Source organism: Mastigoproctus giganteus, chromosome 2 (genome assembly GCF_048544385.1).
Source record: "Mastigoproctus giganteus isolate SK-2022 chromosome 2, ASM4854438v1, whole genome shotgun sequence".
Lineage (NCBI taxonomy): Eukaryota > Metazoa > Arthropoda > Arachnida > Uropygi > Thelyphonidae > Mastigoproctus > Mastigoproctus giganteus.
In genome coordinates this window covers 38603325-38623550 of record NC_143576.1, presented here as the reverse complement: position 1 = coordinate 38623550, position 20226 = coordinate 38603325, and the positions used below count along the sequence as shown (strand labels likewise).

General features: G+C 40.5%; 1 protein-coding gene across 1 annotated transcript in view; it reads right to left on the bottom strand.

The window, feature by feature from the left end:
* Cbp80 (Nuclear cap-binding protein subunit 1) overlaps positions 1-20226 on the bottom strand; it is a 393330-nt gene that overhangs the window by 296135 nt on the left and 76969 nt on the right. Inside the window, exon 6 of the mRNA XM_090368459.1 lies at positions 17769-17876. Within this exon, the coding sequence (XP_090224585.1) occupies positions 17769-17876 (108 nt within the window). The remainder of the gene's footprint in view (positions 1-17768; positions 17877-20226) is intronic.

Sequence of the window (20226 nt, the reverse complement as noted above, 5' to 3'; positions counted from 1 at the left end):
AAATGGAGAGTGTGAAGCACTGAGGATGGCACAACATTAATCAATGGCCTGCAGGCATTCATCAATCACGATGCTAACTGCTCTCAAAACTTGCAAACCCTTTATGTTTATTCCTGTAGATAATGATGACGCTTAGCATGTTGTCACTTAATGCAAGAGGATGCACCTCTGCATTGCGCAATAAGCTGTCCTTGACCAGGTAACGACATCATGGTGACCGACTCTTCCTACAAGAAACAAATATTAAAGCAGACAGAAAGCCATCTTTGAAATGGGCAAATTAGCCATATGTATTCTATCGTTCTCCAACCCAACATCATCATGGAGCAGCAGTGAGTATCGACCTTCATCATAAGTCTGCCTGTAAGCTGAATGTGATAGCAGAGATCACTGGCTATGCAATTTAAGCCCTCCTGGATAATCACAAAACAAAACCCTGCATATTTTTAACATCTACACGCCACAGCAGGACACGCTATTCAAATAACTAACTTCATACAGAGCCATCTCTCTACAACGATCAGGAATACATCATTCTTGCTGGTGATTTCAACTGCGCTCGACCAAGAAATGGAGAGAATGTGAAGCACTGAGGGCTGCACAACATTAATCAACAGCCTGCAAGCCTTCATAAACAACAATGAGCTTGTAGACGCATTTAGACACCAGCACCCAGAAAAAAGGTTCTACACCTGGAGATCAGCAAATACAGCATCTGGAAGACTCCCTTACCAAGCCTGACTAAACAGATACTACATCCCAAAACACACTGTCCCCCAAGTCAGAACCATCACACATTTGCCATCTTATATCTCCGATCACTCCTTTGTCAAATTGCAACTCTTCTTCTCACCCAATTACTTCAAAGTGAAGATGTTCAATGGATGTTCAATAATTTACTGTAAACTCCACTGACCTGCGTGCCAGAGTATAAACAATAGCCTTTTTCAAGGTAGGAAATATATCTCTAAGCATGATATCCAATCTTGCCCAGTTAATAGACAGATTGGAGCCCATGAACACATGATGGCCTAGATTTAAAAGTCAACTGAAATCATTCTCACAAATCTAGTCATCAGAAGAGTCAACAAAAGCATATTAACCTATATCAACATGAGCAAAGACTGAAGCATCTCCCACCTAATAGTCAGGCCCATCAGTCAACACTACAAGCCACACAAATCCACTTAGAACACTCTGCAAAAGGTGCAGTACTGAGATCGAGCCATACCCACATAAATCTATCTGATGCTATGACAAAATCCTTTTTCTCGCTGAAATGCAGCAAACATCACAAAGCAACCATGATAGTTCCCAAGAAACCTCTATGAAGGCAACCGAGGAAATCCTATTAGGACTTAAAAAAATCTCCCCTACAGTCCAACACAGTATGGAGAAACCAATCACCCTATAAGAACTAACAGCAGCATATAAAGCCCTTCGCAAAAACAAATCTCGAGGTCTCGACAGAATGACTACTGAATTCTTCCAAATCTTTTGGGATCAACTTGGAGTGCTTCTCTTACGAATGCTTGAAGCACAAACCCATGGACTACCAGGTTCAGTCACTACCTGTCGCATGACTGATTCCCAAAAAAGGAGAGCAAACAAAGCTCCAAAACTGGTGCCCAATTCCCTTAATGAATACAGATTGCAAAATTATTTCCAAAGCCAATCAAACTGAAATTCACTCTCCCTGATGACATCGTTCAATGAGACCAGATTCTGATTGAAACTGGATAACTAGTTCACCCGCAACCTTCCTTACTCTAGGTGGGTTAAAACAAGGCTGCCCACTCTCTGGGCAACACTACACAATTGCCATACAACCGTTAAAAAAAATTTCTACAAATCTACAATCCCAACGAATAATGCTACCAGAGTCTCATCTAAAAATAACCCTCTCATGACATCACAATTGTTATACACTATGAGAATGAATTTGCTGAATTGCTGAGTCGCTTTAACAACAAAGTACTGCGGAAATGGAGAAGAATGTGTACACTACATCTTCACTGAGATGGAGAGTGCTTGTTGTCAATCAAATGGCAGCAGGCATTCTCTGGCACACCTTAATTAACAGCCTGGAACAACAATACTATCAATCGGGATGTTAACCGCTCTCAAAACTTGCAAAACACTTACCTTTATTCCTGTAGATAATGATGATGCTTAGCATGTTGCCATTTAATACAAGAGAATGCACCTCTGCATTGCACAATAAGCTGGCCCTTGACCAGGTCCAACAACATCATGCCAACCTACTCTTCTTACGAGAAACAAATATAAAAGCAGACATGAGGCCATCTTTGAAATGGGCCGATTTGCCATATGTATTCCATCATTCTCCAACACAACAACATCATGGAGCAAGAGTGAGTATCGGCCTTTACCACAAGTTTCCCTGTAAGCTCAATGTGATAGCAGAGATCGCTGTCTATGCAATTTACACCCTCCAGGATACACCCAAGAAGGAAACCCTGCACATTTTTAACATCCATATGCCACAGCTGGACATACTTTCTATTCAAATAACTAAATTCATACAGAGCCATCTCTCTACTATAGATCAGGAACGCATCATTCTTGCTAGTGATTTCAACTGCACTCTTGACCCAGAAATGGACAGAGCGTGATGCACTGAGCACTGCACAATGTTAATCAACAACCTGCAGGTCTTGGGTAAACAACAATGAATCGGTCAATGCATTTAGACCTCAGCACCCAGATGAAAAGTCCTACACCTGGAGATCAGTAAATACAGCATCTGGAAGATTTCCTTACCAAGCCCGACTAGAGAGATACTACATCCCAAAATGCACTATCCCCCTGGTCAGAAGCATCAGACATTTTCCATCTTATATCTCAGATCACTTCTTTGTCAAATTGCAACTTTCCTCACCCAATTACTTCAAAAGTGAAGGTGCTTATTGGATGCTCAACAATAGGCTTCTTCAAGACAAGAAATATTTCTGTAAGCTACAAGACCTGATATCCAATCTTGCTCAATTCAAAGCCAGATTGGAGCCCATGAACACGTGATGGCCTAGATTTAAAAGTCAACAAAAGTGTACTAACCTCTATCAACTTGAGCAAAAACTGAAGCATCTCTCATCTGATAAAGCCCATCAGCTGGCACTACGGGCCATACAAACTCACTTAGAACACTCTGCAAAAGACACTGAGATCTAGACACACCCATATAAATCTATCTGACACTCTGTGCAAATACTTTCTCTCATTAGAACCAGACATCACAAAGCAACCTTGATCATTGCCATTCAGCTGCAAGACAGAAACATCACTGAAGACTCAGAGGAAATCTTCTCTGAAGTAACCAGATTTTATAGAGAAATTTACACTTCCCAAGATACCTCTATGAAGGCAACCAAGAAAATCCTATCGGGACTCAAAAAAATCTCTCCTACAGCCCAATGCAGTACAGAGAAACCAATCACCCTACAAGAACTAACAGCAGCAGCATACAAAGCCTTTCCCAAAAATAGATCACCGGGCCTGAATGGACTGACTTCTGAATTCTTCCAAACTTTTTGGGATCAGCTCAGAGTGCTCCTCTTTCGAATGCTTGAAGAAGCTGTCCCATAGACTACCGGGCTCGGTCACCACCTCTGTCGCACGATTGATTCCCAAAAAAAAAGGGATCGCACCAACCTCCAAAACTGGCACCCAATCTCCTTAATAAATAGAGATTGCAAAATAATTATTTCCAAAACTATCACCAATTGATTGAAATCCACTCTTCCTGATGATATCAGGAAGAGTGGATTTCAATCAATTGGTGATATCATTGCCAACAAACATACTCAGTACTAGGAAGATTGATTCACAACAAACTTCATCTGATCCGTGACCTCTCCTTTCCACTACAAAGAGCCAACGAGAATTCCTAGCACTAATTAGCCTTGACCAGGAAAAGGCCTTTGACAGAGTTGAGCATAGCTACATTTTTGAAACCCTGAAAGCTTTTGGATATGGACCCTACATCATCCGAACAATCCATCTGCTATACAAGGAAGTCAAATTCTGCTTGAAACTAAATAACCAGCTCACCCGCAACTTTCCATACTCCAGAGAGATAAAAACAAGGCTGCCCACTCTCTGGGCAACTTTACACACTTGCCATAGAACTATTCCTAAATAAAATTGCAACCAGTCTACAATCCCGACGAACACTGCTACCAGAGCCTCGCCTATAAACAATCCACTCAGAATACACATACGATGTCACAATTGTTATATGAGAATGAATTTGAAGACATCCAAAAGGCTCACGATATCTATGCTCAAGCATAGGAGCAAGACTAAATCGCAGTAAGGCCAGTGGCCTTTGGGCTGGCAACTGGAAAACCAGAACCAACTCCCCCCCCAACCAATGCACGTGGTCCAGCAAAGGGCAGAAATATCTGGGCATGTATCTCAGCAATGCACCTCATTTCCCCCAAAAGAATTGTCCCAAACTGCTGAGTTGCTTCAAAAAAGTACTAGGGAAATGGAGAAGAGTGTGTGTGCTACATCTTCATTGAGAGGGAGAGTGTTTGTTGTCAACCAGATGGCAGCAGGCTTTCTCTGGCACACTTTCAAATTTCTCGCTCCACCTACTGACTTCCTCCACCAAATCCAACATCTATCTGAAGCTTCCTATGGAACAAAACTAACTGGATCTCCTGATCTAAACTCTGTCAGCTGCTCACTTACACGGGACAGGGTTTGGTTGACAAAATCACCTTTCTTCTAAAGGTGCTGCGAATGAAACACTCATATTCTGTCACTACCAATAAATTATTAGCAACAGCCACTAGAGGGCTAATTCTATCAATAATTACGAAAAATTTTATTTTTGTTTCTCAGAGCAAAACTGGAGTTACAATTAATAAGCTTTCGGCTGGGAGGCAGCCTTCTTCAGATTGAATACATGAATGGCAGTTGGAATAGAGATGTGCACTGCCAGGATGGTGCGTGAGGCGCGTGGTTAATTGTTTGTTGATGTTTGTGGCTGTGACATATGGTGGTGACGTGGCCAGCGTTTGTCTATGGATAGAATTACTGCCTCTGTGATGGGGTTAACTTGGCAACCACTGTTCCTGTTCAAAGAGGAACAGTGGTTGCCAGTGGTTCAATAGAGTAAACAGTGATAGAGTTTACTCTATCAATAATATTAAGAATAGACATAGCACCAACACCACTCAAACTGCCCTCCTTCTATAGACATATACTGCACCACTGGAAGAAGCTTAAACTTCATCACACTATTGAGAGAACATGACTTTCCACAATACTTTTAGAACTGCTCCTCTAAAATAAAAGGATAACAGACCCTGCACCTGATGATCATCTCCACTTTCCTACTTGGAACTGGGCAAGAATAAGGACCACAGGCAACCTGCTGACACCCTGCCTTGAATGGAAACATTCTGTAGACCTTCCAATTAAAAAAATAAATGCAAAGCAACAACTGTGTGTGTGTGTGTGGCGCGCGCGGACGTGCTGTTGCCAGGATAGGGGGGTTCTTTGGTTCCAAACTCACAAACTCACTTTGGACATTCAGTGTGCGACTGTTGAGGTTGGCCATGGTACATGCGTAATTGTGGCCTACCTCCCCATGGTGTAGATGGACACTGGGCAGGCTTTCCAGGTGATTGCCTGCCTGGTGACAAAACAGCTAGAAACAACTAAACAACACACTGCAAATTATAACATTAGACACATTTCTGGCCTTGTACAGAACTCTGTATTCGTCACAGTGTACAAAGGCTGAGTTGAACTTTTATTCAGGTGCTGTTTTACATAAGATATTATACATGTCTACATGTCATAAGCCCTTCCAGACATCACAACAGCAAAGGGATGGGAAATGTCACTGAATCCTCACCTGCACCAACCTTTGTCATCACATCACCAGAAGATATGTACCTCTGTCTGCTGCACCTTCCAAAAAAGTCTATTAGCTAGTTATGTTATGACACACAACCACGATTTTCCTGTCATCCACTTGCCAAGCTCTTCCTGCACCTTCTCCACACACCATAAGCCACCATCTAACTTTCAGTGGAGCCTACCATACAGGACTAAATGTTCCAAATCAGATGCTGATATCCAGTGAAGACTGTGGCACACCATCCTTCCTACCCCAGACAAGTTAGAGTTTTGGATTACATGCCTCAAACTACTGCCTCCTCTGTGCCACTCCAGGTATCCTGGATCACCCTGTGAATAACAAACTGATGGAGTATGAAATGGATGCTGTGAGGCTTGCCTGCAACCACATCCACAATTGGGAGGACTACTGGTAACTGCTTCACTCTGAACACACAAAACACACCACTTGTAACTTCTTATTCATTGCTGCAAAGACCATCATCTACAACTTTCACTTGAAACACATGAGAAGAAGTGAGGATGTGCCTCCTGTTGACAAATCAGCGTAACATCTCAAGTGGGGTCTACAGAGAAAGTTGCAGAGCAGACTTCTACTCTTAATTCCAGCATAAAAGACCAGAAACTTTGAATCATCTTAATAGTGAATGGAACAGCAGCAGTCACTTCTTGGCCATCACCGAAGAGTACATCACCTTCAAATTGTGACTTTTAGAATGAGACTGATCCAATGCCAAGAAACTGTCTTCTTAATTCCCAAAATTAAAATGTAGAAATGTTCTTTTTTTTCTCTCCAAAGTTTTCTTTACTTTTTCTCATTTGTACATAGAATGTAAATAGATTTTGTTGAAAATATATCTACCGTTCATGTTTAAATAAAAAAAAAATCTATCTATCTATGGAGGGAAAAGTAAAATTTGGGTGCCGCCTTTTTATGACGACGTCATAACTTTAGTGTATGAAGAGTTGTATATATAGTGTTCAGAAGGTTATAGTGCTGGTGTGTTAAAAATATATATATACTGTAATTTATATATTTATTGTGTTGCCATGGGGATCTCTGCTTAGTGATGACAGCCATATTGCTTAAGCATATACCAGGTACTATGAGTTAAGGCTTAAAAAGAGACTTGCCATTGCTTGACTACCTCGCTGTACATTACATTCACATCGATACAAATTGAGTTGATCGCCTGCTTATTAGTCACGTTTTTGGTGTTCACTTTTTTATTAGTGTTTGTAAGTAGAAGCCTTTTGTTCATCTTGGCTAAAATAATAAGAAGACATCCAGAGCTGACCATCAGGATATCTGTGGGCCTAAGTACAGTAAGTGCTCTATACACGTATCGGACACGTGCTTTTGAGCTCCCGCCCTTTTTCCCCTTTTGACTGCGAAAATCCCTAGTCAAGACTTATATGTTTCAATTCCTCTTTGGAAGAGCTTTCGAGTAATAATAATTTTGTGTGTGTGTGTAAAATTAGCCGGTTTTGAATTGGGTTAGAATTTATTTTTTTAACTTTAGCCATGGAAAGCTGAACATTCCAGTAACGGCTTATCCCCCCCCACCCATCCCATCTATTGCCTCCAGCTATAGCCAGCAAAGGTCAAACAACCACAGCAACTGAACCTACAGCCAGTAGTGACCAAGACACCGGAAGCCACACCCTGCGACAACAGGTGAATACCTCAAGATCCAAAAGGTCAGTAATTGTTAATACTTATGCTAATGCCATATCTAATGGTTTATGCTTAACGCCAGCAAAAACCCCTCTCTCGCGACCAACAATAGTACACATGCGGTTGAACAACGCTCTTACAAATGAAGCAACCGCTATTACTTCCTGGGAAAATGGAATAGTAATTTTCGCTACCAAGGAAAACACCCCCTTAGAGCAGTACCTAACAGCGATCGCGGATAAAGTACCACCGAAAAATATTACCCACGCATCCCGTGTGGTGGGAACTGTGCAGGTGTATTTCAGCCACCCCTCATGGGCGCAAACTATACTGCAAAATGAAATGGACATCGGTCTTTATCATCTAGAAGCGGCGCCAATTGCCTTAGCACCAATGAAAGTTACAATTTCAAACGTCCCACCTGAAATCCCTCACCAATTTCTGAGAGGAATCTTATCCAAATACGGAGTTACCGGGAAAATACGCACACTCTCTGCAGCAACCACGAAACCTGAATTTTCGTATGTAAAAAGCTTCCGCAGACAAGCACTTATGCACTTCGCCAATGATGATGCAGCAAACAACCCAAAACTCATCAATGCCGACTAAACGGAATAAATTACAACTTCTATATCTCCATTTTCTCATAATGTTTCTTCTGCCATGAAGAGGATCACATAGGAAAAACTGCCCGCATATATCTAACTCTTCTGAAAGTAATACCGAAATTCAGGCGGTACCAACCTGGGTCAGGCCAGATGCACAAAGTGAGCAGACTGTTGGAGATAATGGGGATGCCGAAGAAACTGTCAAACAGTCTGAGACGCTTCCCACAACAAACTCTTCAGAAAAAGAAAATTCAAAGACCACAGAAGACCAGGACGCAATCTCTACAGGAGACCGACCAACCGAAACAAGAGTTATATCTCAGAATCAACCCCCAAGGCAGACCACGTCCAAAGTCACAAAACAGAAGAAGACAATGCACAAAGCGGCAGGAAAAGAGTAAACCGCTAACAAAAACAACAGGGGCGACAAAAATAAATACAGAACACCACAGAAGACAAACAGTCAGATCTCAAATAAGTCCATCATACCACCAAGTATGGAAATAAATAAACAGCTACAAACCACTCACAATCCAAATGAAGAAGAACCCGAATTTCTGGGCACTGAAGAAGAGACCAACTGTGATTCTTACGATTCAAGTGCTTCAGAATACGAGGAAAACGATTTTACCTACATTAAAGGTCCTTTAACTGTGGAAAAACTACGCTCCTTTCTACGGAAAATACGCGGCTCCCCACAGAAGCTGGTGACAGCTCTGAAGTTCACCTCTAACATACCCGAGCTGATCTCACAACTTACGGATCTACGTTCTAAACTAAAAGGAAAGGACAGGGCAGATATGAATAGATCCAAGCGCCTGTACTACTTGATTAACGGGCTCGAACAGCAATATCATCAATCAGGATGTTAACCACCCCAAAACTTGCAAAACCCTTACCTTTAGTCCTGCAGATAATGCTGACTCTTAGCATGCTATCACTTAATGCAAGAGGATGCGCATCTGCATTGCGCAATAAGCTGATCCTTCATCAGGTCCAACGACATCATGCCGACCTACTCTTCCTACAAGAAACAAATATTAAATCAGACACAAGGCCAACCTTGAAATGGACAGATTGGTCATATGTATTCCATCATTCTCCAACACAACAACATCATGGAGCAGGAGTGAGCATCTGCCTTCATCAAAAATCTGCCTACAAGCTCAATGTGAGAGCAGAGATCGCTGGCTATGCAATTTACGCCCACTTGAATACACCCCAGAAGGAAACCCTGTACCTTTTTAACATCTACATGCCACAGCAGGACAGACTTGCTATTCAAATAACCAACTTCATACAAAGCCACCTCTCTACTATAGATCAAGAACACATCATTCTTGCTGGCGATTTCCACTGCACTCTTGAACCAGAAATGGACAGAGCACGATGCACTGAGCACAGCACAGCATTAATCAACAACCTGCAGGCCTTGATAAACAACAATGAACTGGTCGATGTATTTAGACACCAGCACCCAGAAGAAAAGTCCTACACCTGGAGATCAGCAAATACAGCATCCGAAAGACTACCTTACCAAGCCCGACTGTACAGATACTACATCACAAAACACACCATCCCCTGGTCAGCATCACACATTTGCCATCTTATATCTCAGATCACTCCTTTATCAAATTACAGCTCTCCTTCTCACCCAATCAGTACAAAAGTGGAGGTGCTTATTGGATGTTCAACAAGCCTTCTTCAAGACAAGGAATACATCTCTAAGCTGCAAGCTGATATCCAACCTTGCCCAATCCAAAGACAGATTGGAGCCCATGAACACATGGTGGACTAGATTTAAAAGCAAACTGAAATTCTCGCAAACCTACAGCCATCAGAAAAGTCAACAAAAGCGTAATAACCTCTATCAACTTGAGCAAAGGCTGAAAAATCTCCCATCTGATAGTCAGACCTATCAGTCAACACTACAAGCCATACAAACCCACTTAGAACACTCTGCAAAAGGTGCCATGCTCAGATCAAGATACACCCACATAAATCTATCTGATGCCCCGACCAAATACTTCTTCTCATTAGAAAGCACACATCAGAAATCAACCACCATCACTGCCATCCAGCTGCAAAACGGAAACATTACTGAAGATCCAGAGGAAATCTTCTCTGAAGTAACAAGATTCTATAGAGAAATTTACAGTTCTCAAGAAACCTCTACAAAGGCAACAGAGGAAATCCTGTCAGGACTTAATCTCCCATACGGCCCAGTGCAGTATGGAGAAACAAATCACCCTACAAGAACTAACAGCAGCATGCAAAGCCCTTTCCAAAAATAAATCACCAGGTCTGGACGGACTGACTTCTGAATTCTTCCAAACGTTTTGGGATCAACTCGGAGTGCTACTCTTTTGAATGCTTGAAGAAGCTCAGTCCTATAGACTACCAGCTTCGGTCACCACCTCTGTCACTCGACTGATTCTCAAGAAAGGGGATCGCACCAACTTACAAAACTGGCGCCCGATTTCCTTAATGAATACAGACTGTAAAACCATTTCCAAAGCCACCACCATAGGTTAAAAGCCACTCTCCCTGATATCATAGATCACCAACAAACATACTCTGTACCTGGAAGATCGATTCACGACAATCTATATCTGATCCGAGACCTCCTCTCCACTGCCAACAGCCAAAGAGAATTCCTAGCCCTAATTAGCCTTGACCAGAAAAAGGCATTCGACAGCGTTGAACACCGCTACCTATTTCAAACCTTGAAAACCTTTGGATATGGACCTTACATCATCGGAACAATCCATATGCTATATAAGGAAGTCAAATTCTGCCTGAAACTCAACAACCAGCTCACCTGCCACTTTCCCTATTCCAGAGAGAGAAAACAAGGCTGCCCACTCTCTGGACAACTCTATGCAATTGCCATAAAATTGCCACCAGTATACAATCCCGACAAACGCTGCTACCAGAACCCCACCTAAATATAACCTACTCAGCATATGCTGATGACGTCACAATTGTAATACGCCATGAGAACGAATTTGAAGTCATCCAAAAGGCTCATGATCTCTATGCTCAAGCATCAGGCGCCAAACTCAACCACTGTAAGACCAGCGGCCTGTGGGCTGGCAACTGGAAAACTAGAACTGACTTGCCCGTCCAAGGCACATGGTCCAGTGAGGGTCAGAAATACCTAGGTGTGTACCTCGGCAATACCCTCCTTTTCTCCCAGAAGAACTGGCCCGAACTGCTAAGTCGTTTCAACAAAGTACTCGGGAAATGGAGGAGTGTGTGCATCACATCTTCGCTGAGAGGGAGAGTGCTTGTGGTCAATCATATGGCGGCAAGCGTTCTCTGGCACACATTCAAAATTCTCACTCCACCTGTTGACTTCCTCCGCCAAATCCAGGCATCTGTCCGAAGCTTCCTTTGGAACAAAACCAACTGGATGTCCTGCTCCAAACTTAGCCAGCCACTTACTCACAGGGGTCAAGGGTTGGTCTCTCTTGACGACAAAATCACAGCATTCCGGATCACCTTTCTTCTTAAGACGCTGCAAACAAAATACCCACATTCCGACACTACGGATAAACTACTAGCAACAGCCACTAGAGGACTTTCTCTTTCAACAATATTGAGAATGGATATGGCACCAGCACCACTCAAACTACCACCGTTTTATAAAGACGCACTATACCGCTGGAAAAAGCTAAACCTTCACCATAATCTTGAGAGAACATCCCTTCCCGGAATACTTTCAGAACCGCTCTTCTACAATAAAAGAATAATAAACCCTACAAATGATGATATTCTTTTCTTCCCTACGTGGAACTGGGCAGGAATAAGAACCATAGGCGACCTCCTGACACCAAGCCTTGAATGGAAAGGATCAGAAGATTTGCCCATTAAAACCATAAATGCAAAGCAGCAACACATACATCTAAAATCAGCAATCACACAAGCTCTTCCAGACGTCACTACAACTAAAGGGATCGAAAATGTCACTGGATCCTCGCCTACACCAACCTTCGTCATCACAACACCAGAAGATACGGTACCTTTGTCTCCTGCACCCTCCAAAAAAGTCTATCAGCTAATCATGTCTCGCCATACAACCACGATTTTCCCGTCATCCACCTGCTTTTTTTTTTTTTTTTTTTTGATAGTTGTTGGCGCATCGGTTTCTGTGGCCATATTGCACCTCCCAAGGTTTCTGCAGTACTTTGATCCAAGCCCGGGGCGGGAATCGAACCCGCGACCTTTGGGTTGCCGGGCAGGTACTTTACCCACTCGGCTAGCCCGGTCGACCTCATCCACCTGCCAAGCTGTCCTTACACTCCTTGCCACAAGCCACCATCAAACTTTCAGTGGAACCTTCCGTACAGGACGAAATGTGTCAAATCGGATGCAGACATCCAGTGGAGACTGTGGCACAACATCCTTCCCACCCCAGTCAAGCTACAAATCTTCGGGTTACGCTCCTCAAACTACTGCTTCTTCTGCGCCACCCCAGGTACCCTGGAACACATATACCTGGCATGCCCTGTAAACAAGGAACTCGTCAAATATGCTTTGGATGCAGCAAAGCTTGCCTGCAACCACACCCACACTCCGGAGGACTACTGGTACCTACTTCACTCTGAGCAGACAGCACACACCACCTTCAACTTCCTATTCATTGCGGCCAAGGCCGTCATCTACAACTTCTACTTGAAGCACACAAGAAGCAGTGACGATGTGCCTCCTACCGACACATCGGTGCAACATCTGAAGTGGAGCCTACGGAGGAAGTTGCGGAGCAGACTTCTACTCGAATTCCACAGCAAAAGACCAGAAACTGTGGATCATCTTAACAGCGAATGGAACAGTAGCGGTCACCTCTTCACCATCACTGAACAATCCATCACCTTTAACATGTGACACTTAATACGATAATGATCCAACGCCAAGAAACCTGTTTTTTTCTTAATTCCTGTAACTGAAATGTTGAAACGTTCGTTATCTCATTCCAAAAAGTTTTCTTTACCTTTTCCTTTTTTGTTTTGTACATAGAATGTAAATAGTTGTTGTTGAAAATGTATCTACTGTTCTTTCTATCTATCTATCTATCTCTGTCCTCGGCAATTTTATTTACTGGTAAGGACACTTGTCAATCAATCAGTTTTAAACTTTGTTTAGATATTTATTGGCACGGTGTATGTTATGGCTAAAGTGCAAACTTATGGTTCTCTTTTGGTCATATAGTACTAATTCCACAGACAGCATTAAATATTCAGGAAAACTGACAGTTCATGGGGAGGAGGGTAAGAAAATCAGCACATAATTAGTTGATCATGTAGTTCAGTGCCATGTCAAAACAATACTTGTCACTGAGATAGCATTAAATGTTCAGAAAACTGCCAGTGTGAGGGTTAGGGAAATTAGCACATCACCAGTTGATTGTGTCAAGTCAGTAAGTATGGGACAAAATAACACTTGCACCCTCTCTGATAGCACTTGTATACAACCTTTAATTACCATACAACAATTAAAGCAAAACTGCAATAGAAGAAATCCACCATCAATCTATGATGACAGAAAAATACAGTGATGCTGGGAATATTGTAAAGAAAATGAATTTGAGCTTTTGATTATGTGAAACTAATGGAGATTTGGCTTGATGTACCAAGGCATGGTGCTGCTCAGAGAAACAAAATGAAAAATTTAATTTCAGTGAATATTTTATGTTTGGGAGAGATATGGAGGGATGGTGTGGGGGATGATACTTCTGATTCAAAACTACCTGAAGGAGGTAATAATTTAAAACTATCTTGAACTGAAAACTACCTTGAATTGAAAACTACCCTGAGTCAGATCATTACCAAGATCTGACTCAGGGAATACCTCAAGGAGGTATTCCCTGAAATCTTGGTAATGCAGATGTTGAGTCACTGTAGTGTGAAATGACTTGAAGTAAAAGGAAGACGATAGCTGGAGTATGTTACAGGCCAAATGACTTTGAGGAATATGACAAAAATTAATACTTGTTATCCTCCAGCCAGCAGATACAATGTCACCACTCTAGTTTTTTTTTTTTTTTTTTTTTGGTTTTTTAGGAGCATTAGCAACTAAGGCCATATTGCTCCAGGAATATGCGGTGGTCATTCCCTGACCTTTCCGCATCCTCCATATTTGGTGGTGACGGGCTCAAAGCCCGGTCTAATCAAGAAGCGTGTGCTACGCACTGCTGCTCCTTCCCACCTGGCTACAGAGGCGCCTTCCACCACTCTAGTGATGCAATCTTTATTACCATTACTTTTGTACAAACTACAAAAGGTAAATGTACATAAATATACATATGCATAAATATAAATAAACAAATATACATGGCAGCAAGATAATTAACTACTGTACAATGATGGGAGAATAACAGACTAGTAACCAAAAATCTCTTTAGGCAGACAGAATTGGTTAAGTACATCTGTCTCATGGATGACTTCATCCTATCACAAGGGGTGTTTGAAAAGTTTGTGGCCTGGGTATGAAGGGTTTATTTGAGGAGTCTGGTAATGTTACTTTTCAACACCTTTGGAGTCAATACACTTTTGACAATGCTGCAATGCATTGATTCCAGCTGCAAAAAAAGTTTTCACTAGGGCCTCTAAGAATGCATCCACAACAGCAGTGACATCACTGTCATTAGGAAAGTGGATGCCAACCAGGCATTTTTTCTGTTTCAAATAGGAAACAGATGACAGTTCAATGGTGCCAGTTCTGGTGAATATAATGACTGATCCTAGATTCCAAAGCCACAGACATGCAATTAACAACTGATAACTTCTTAACAGTGCAGCCATGGCAATGACAGACTTGTGAGCAGGCACATTTTCCTGGTAGAACAAGACTCCTTTGCTGAGTTTACCTCTGCGTCTGTCTTTGGTATTTTCATGAAAACACCTCACAATGTCTGCATAATGTGCCCCTCTGACTGTCTGGCCTTTCTGAAGGTAATCCACTAGCAACACTCCATTAGCATCTCAAAAACACCAATGCCAGCAGAAGGAACTGACTTTGCTTTCTTTGGAAGGGGGAAAAGAACTGTGTTTCTACTGTTTGGACTGCTCCTTTGTCTCTGGCTGAAAGAGTGATGGACCCATGTCTCATTCATGGTCACAAATCTTGCAAGGAAATTTGCTGGATCTGCTTGAAAATTAGCATTAGCAGAGGCATATGATGCAAGAAAGCAAGCTTATGCAGCATCAACCAAAAAAAAAAAAAAAAAACTCTCCCATTTCACCCCTCCGTTCGTTCCAAATACCTGTCCAGCTCAGCCTTAAATTTATTTAGGCTATAACTTCCACAACAAAGGATGGAAGTGTGTTCCACCCTCTGGCTAAAGGCAAAATGTTCTCCTGGCTTGGCAACTTTTGTGCATTTCTGATCTGCTTTCAACAACTTTGAGACCCATTCCTCAAAATAATATCATTTTGAGTCCGCAACTAACCTTGTTGCTCTTCTTTGCACCCTTACCAATAGCTGTCATAATGTCTAGTTAGGCCAAATGTGGCCTAACAATTGCCTTATACAATGGGATATGCATTGTTTATTCCTGCAGTTGTAGCTCTATAAACTCCTAAACTACTACAACTGCAGTTTTCTTTTTACAGTTTATGCACTTTGGCTCCTTTCCTTGTTCAGCCAAACACTATACAAACATCCAGCTTCTGAACAAAATCCACATTTCTTGATTTTTACAATTTTGTGCTACATGACCATATCCATTTCAATTATAGTACTTAGACATCATGAAGATTTCCTTAAATTTACAGTAATCTACCTCCTTCTGCAAGAAGACAGATTATGTACAGATTGATCTACCTATAATTCTCCTTATCTTTCCATTTACTTCCACATATTTAGGTCCTCCTTTTCTTTTACCATAGCATTAATTCTAATTTGTACATGCTGATCAAATTTCTTTTTAATGATGTTATACTCCTTCAAATTTTTAATGAACATCTGTTCAAGATATTCATCTTTGGTAGTGTCTGATTTCAGAGTCATATACAACTATGGTTCAGTTTTCCTAGGTTTCTTAACCTTCAGACTAACTCCATTAAATTTTTCACAAATATACAAAAAAAAAAACATTTTTGCATATTTGTCGGATCTCTCTCTCTCTCTCTCCTTCCCATCCCCTTATAGTTTTTTTCAATATTAATATCCTCTTAATCTTGCATATCTTACATTTTTCATCCTTCAAAAGCAGTCATATTTTGTAGGACTTAATTTATTACCTACTGCCTAATCCAAATGATTCCATGATATTGTATTAAAACAGCATTTAGCTGCTTCTTTTCAAATTTCCTCTTTTTTTTTTAGAACATTACAGTACAGCTCCTTAAATGGCTTGCTTAAGGAAATTTTTACATATGACAAAAATTCTTTGAATCCAATTGCTTTGTAAATTTCATGTTAACTAACGTGACCAATTAGACATGAACTTTCTTTAACAAATTCTTGCTTTGACTGCCTCATGAGCTGCAAACCCATGAGGTCAATGTGATATCTGGAAAGTTTAAATTCAAATGATGGAACATTCTAATTGGCTTGCTAGATGTTCATTATATTCATAAAAATCATTTGACTTATAACAGACTCCAACTCTCATTTTTAATTTCCCAGTGTTTTCTGTTCAAGGGTTTTGTACTTCTAATAACAAGAAAATCAAGGGTGATGATCAGATCTAGAATAGTGGAGTCTTGGTGATATTGCCATGGTAATGTCACCAAGACTTATGTAAAAGAAAATGTAAAAACAATAAGAAACACGGCAAATTCCTGATGCAGTTAAGAGTGATTATATATTACTATATAAAATTATTATATAGTAAGGGGTAGTTCTGCTCCTACGTGTCAAGCCGTCTAATATTCAAAATGAAATGAAAATAAATAAATAAGAAAACACAAAGCCTCGCCCTCAGCAGAATGAATGCACAAACCTCCCCACTCAAGAGATACACACCCACACTCACCAAAGAGTGAGTGTGGGTGTGCCACATTTATAATAAATAGTAATTAAATAAAGAAACCAGGACATCACAAACACTTATCAGCACTTATGAACTCCAAAAAGGATTGTGTTTCACTCACTAACTGCTATCCAACAAAATTTCAATCATGTTCTTCATATAAGTTCTTTATATAAGTATATATAAGCATATTACAAAAGTAGTGGCCACTCTTTGGTGAGTGTGGGCATGCATCTCCTCAGGTAGGTGGGGTGAGGGGTTGCTAGCACTGCTCAGAGTGAGTGCTGTTCTGTATTTTCTTATTTATTTCATTTCATTTTGAATATTAAGTAGCTTGCTACACAGGAGCAGAAGTGCACCTTGCTAAGTTCGACCTTAACTGCAGCAGGAATTTCCTATATTTGTTAAACAGTCTAATGTTTTCTGTTTCAGAAATAGCACAAGTGGATATCTCTGCTATTTGTGCAACAATATATTATATTCTGTGTAATATACAGCAAATGTAATCCAATATCCTTCAGAGCAGTGGATGAAAACATCGCCATTTGCAGCCCTATCAAGAATTCATGAATGGAAAAGCAACCTGTACATTAGAATTCTAATGACTTACCTGTGGAATTCCAACTTCTAATGTTACTTCAGAAAAGTTCTGCAATAAGCTAACCAGATTACCTGCAGATATGACATAGCAGTTCACAAGGTCAGCCAAAAACCTCACCTATTTAATATATTCAGAAACTGAAACTTTAGAAGATTATATTAAAAAAATAAAAGGATAAAATAATATCATTATAGAAAGAGCTATACAAAATACATTTAAATGGAAAACATTTTCCAACATACACATAACTAACTGTAGCGAAACAGTAATTTAAAATAGGATCTTGACATCTTTTAAACACAAAATTTACTTATATATTTCAAGCTTCTTTCCTTTAGAAATACAAATATTTTCCTTGTTTTCATTCTCAGAATTAAAATTCTAATTAGTATCAGTAGTGGCCAAATAATACATGGAAGTCAGGTTAAAAATCATGAAGAAAAAAAAAAAAAAAAACTTTTACCCACTTCATTTGCTGATCTCTAAATAATTATTAAAACAGATTGGCAAATGAAGTGGTTATTGGATAAATTATATTTCATTCAATCCTTCTTTAAATTTATTACAACTCTTCACAATAGTGAGAAGTTTGGCCCGACAGTCAATTATCAAAAAATAAAATCTTCATATACGGTGCAGTGAACTACAAAACAGTCAAATGATGCAAAAAAACCAAGATTATAACCCATCAACAACAAAAAAAAAAAAAAAAAAACCCTCACCTGTACACTCATTCCTACACAACAACAGATAAATTTTTTTCCCATACAATCAACTATTATCTAGCTAGAAACAAATTTTTGTACATCTAACCTGCAACCATCCCTTTTTTCAGTTTAAATTAATGCCCCCTTATTTTGTTGCGTGAGCAAGAGTAAGGATGCATTAGCATTTAGTTTACTCAATCCATTCAAAGCTTTAAACACCTCTGTCGCGTCTCAAAAGGCACCTGAATTCCAAGGGCGGCAATTTGCAGAACTGAAGTCTTTTATGGTAAGAGTACCTCCTTCGTGTCCTTAACTAATATAGTTCTTCTCTTCCAAGAGATCCACATCCTTCATAAAATAAGGCTTCCAGAACTGCATTGCAACTATTGCTTCCTGTATATCACTGACAGAACCCAAAAAGCTGTACAAGCAGCCTGCTGCACTCTCAGAGAACTTCATATCTGACCCATAGGTCACTTTATGTCACCCATCACCTTAAGTGTCACTACCCAAATGGTATGTTATTTTGGAATTACTGCAGCCCAGCAGTACCATGCATTTAGCAGTAGTAGTAATAGAGGCATGTGATACAAGAAAGCAAGCATATGAGATTAAGTAGCACCAGCCAAAAAAAAAAAAAAAAAAATTCACACAACCATTCTCTCTAAAAGTTTCTCCAGTTCCTCCTTGAATTTATTTAAGCTATCAACTTCCACAACAATAGATGAAAGTTGTTGTGGAAGTTGATATCCCCTGAGGTTTGTAATCTGAGCAAGTGGAAGAATCCCATCAGAATTCAGCGTGCTCAGCCCATTCAAGGTATTATACACCTCAATCAGATCACCTTGCAGGTGCCTAGTCTCCAGCCACTGCAATTTGGAGAACTTAAGCATTTCTTGGTAAGATCACCCCTTTGTTCCTCTCACCAAACTTGTTGCCCTTCTCTGTAAATGCTCAAGCAACTCTACAACAGTCTTAAAATGAGGCCTCCAGACCTGTAAACAGTACTCAAGGTGTGGCCTGACCAATGCCTTTTACAAAGGAATTGTCACCTTGTCACTGCTATCAAAACTCCTATATATCATTGACAAAACTCTCTGACCTGCTCTGGCAGCCTGTCTGCACTGCTCAGAGAACTTCATATATGACTGCACAATTACCCCAGGTCGTTTTCATTCTCCACCTTCCTGAGTGTAGTACCAAACAGTTGGTACGTTCCTCTTGGGTTACTGCTACCCATACACAGTACCTTACATTTGCCAATGTTAAACTTCAGTTGCCACTTCTCAGCCCATATGCCTAACTTTTCTAGATCCTGTTGCAGTAGCATAGTCTTTAGTGTCATTAACAACCAGCATGGGTTTGTTAAAGGGAAGTCTTGTCTGACCAATTTGATTGGATAATATGTGGGCACAAAGGAACTGGATGCAAAATATAATTTTGATATCATATACTTGGATTTCAGGAAAGAGGCAGTTGAGGTTTAACATTTATCAATTTTAAACCTCAACTGCTCTTCTCAGCACATAACTGCCTCTTCTCAGCTGCCTTATTTACAAAATTGATGTGATTTTTGCAGTAAGCATTAGTATGGGATATGATGCAAGAAAGCAAGCTTATATAGCATCAGTCAAAAAAAAAAAAAAAAAAAAACCCCTTCTCATTTTATCCATCCATTCACTCAAAATGGTTGTATAGTTCTGTCTTGAACTTATTTAAGTTGCTGACTTCCACTACAACAGATAGAATTTTATTCCAAC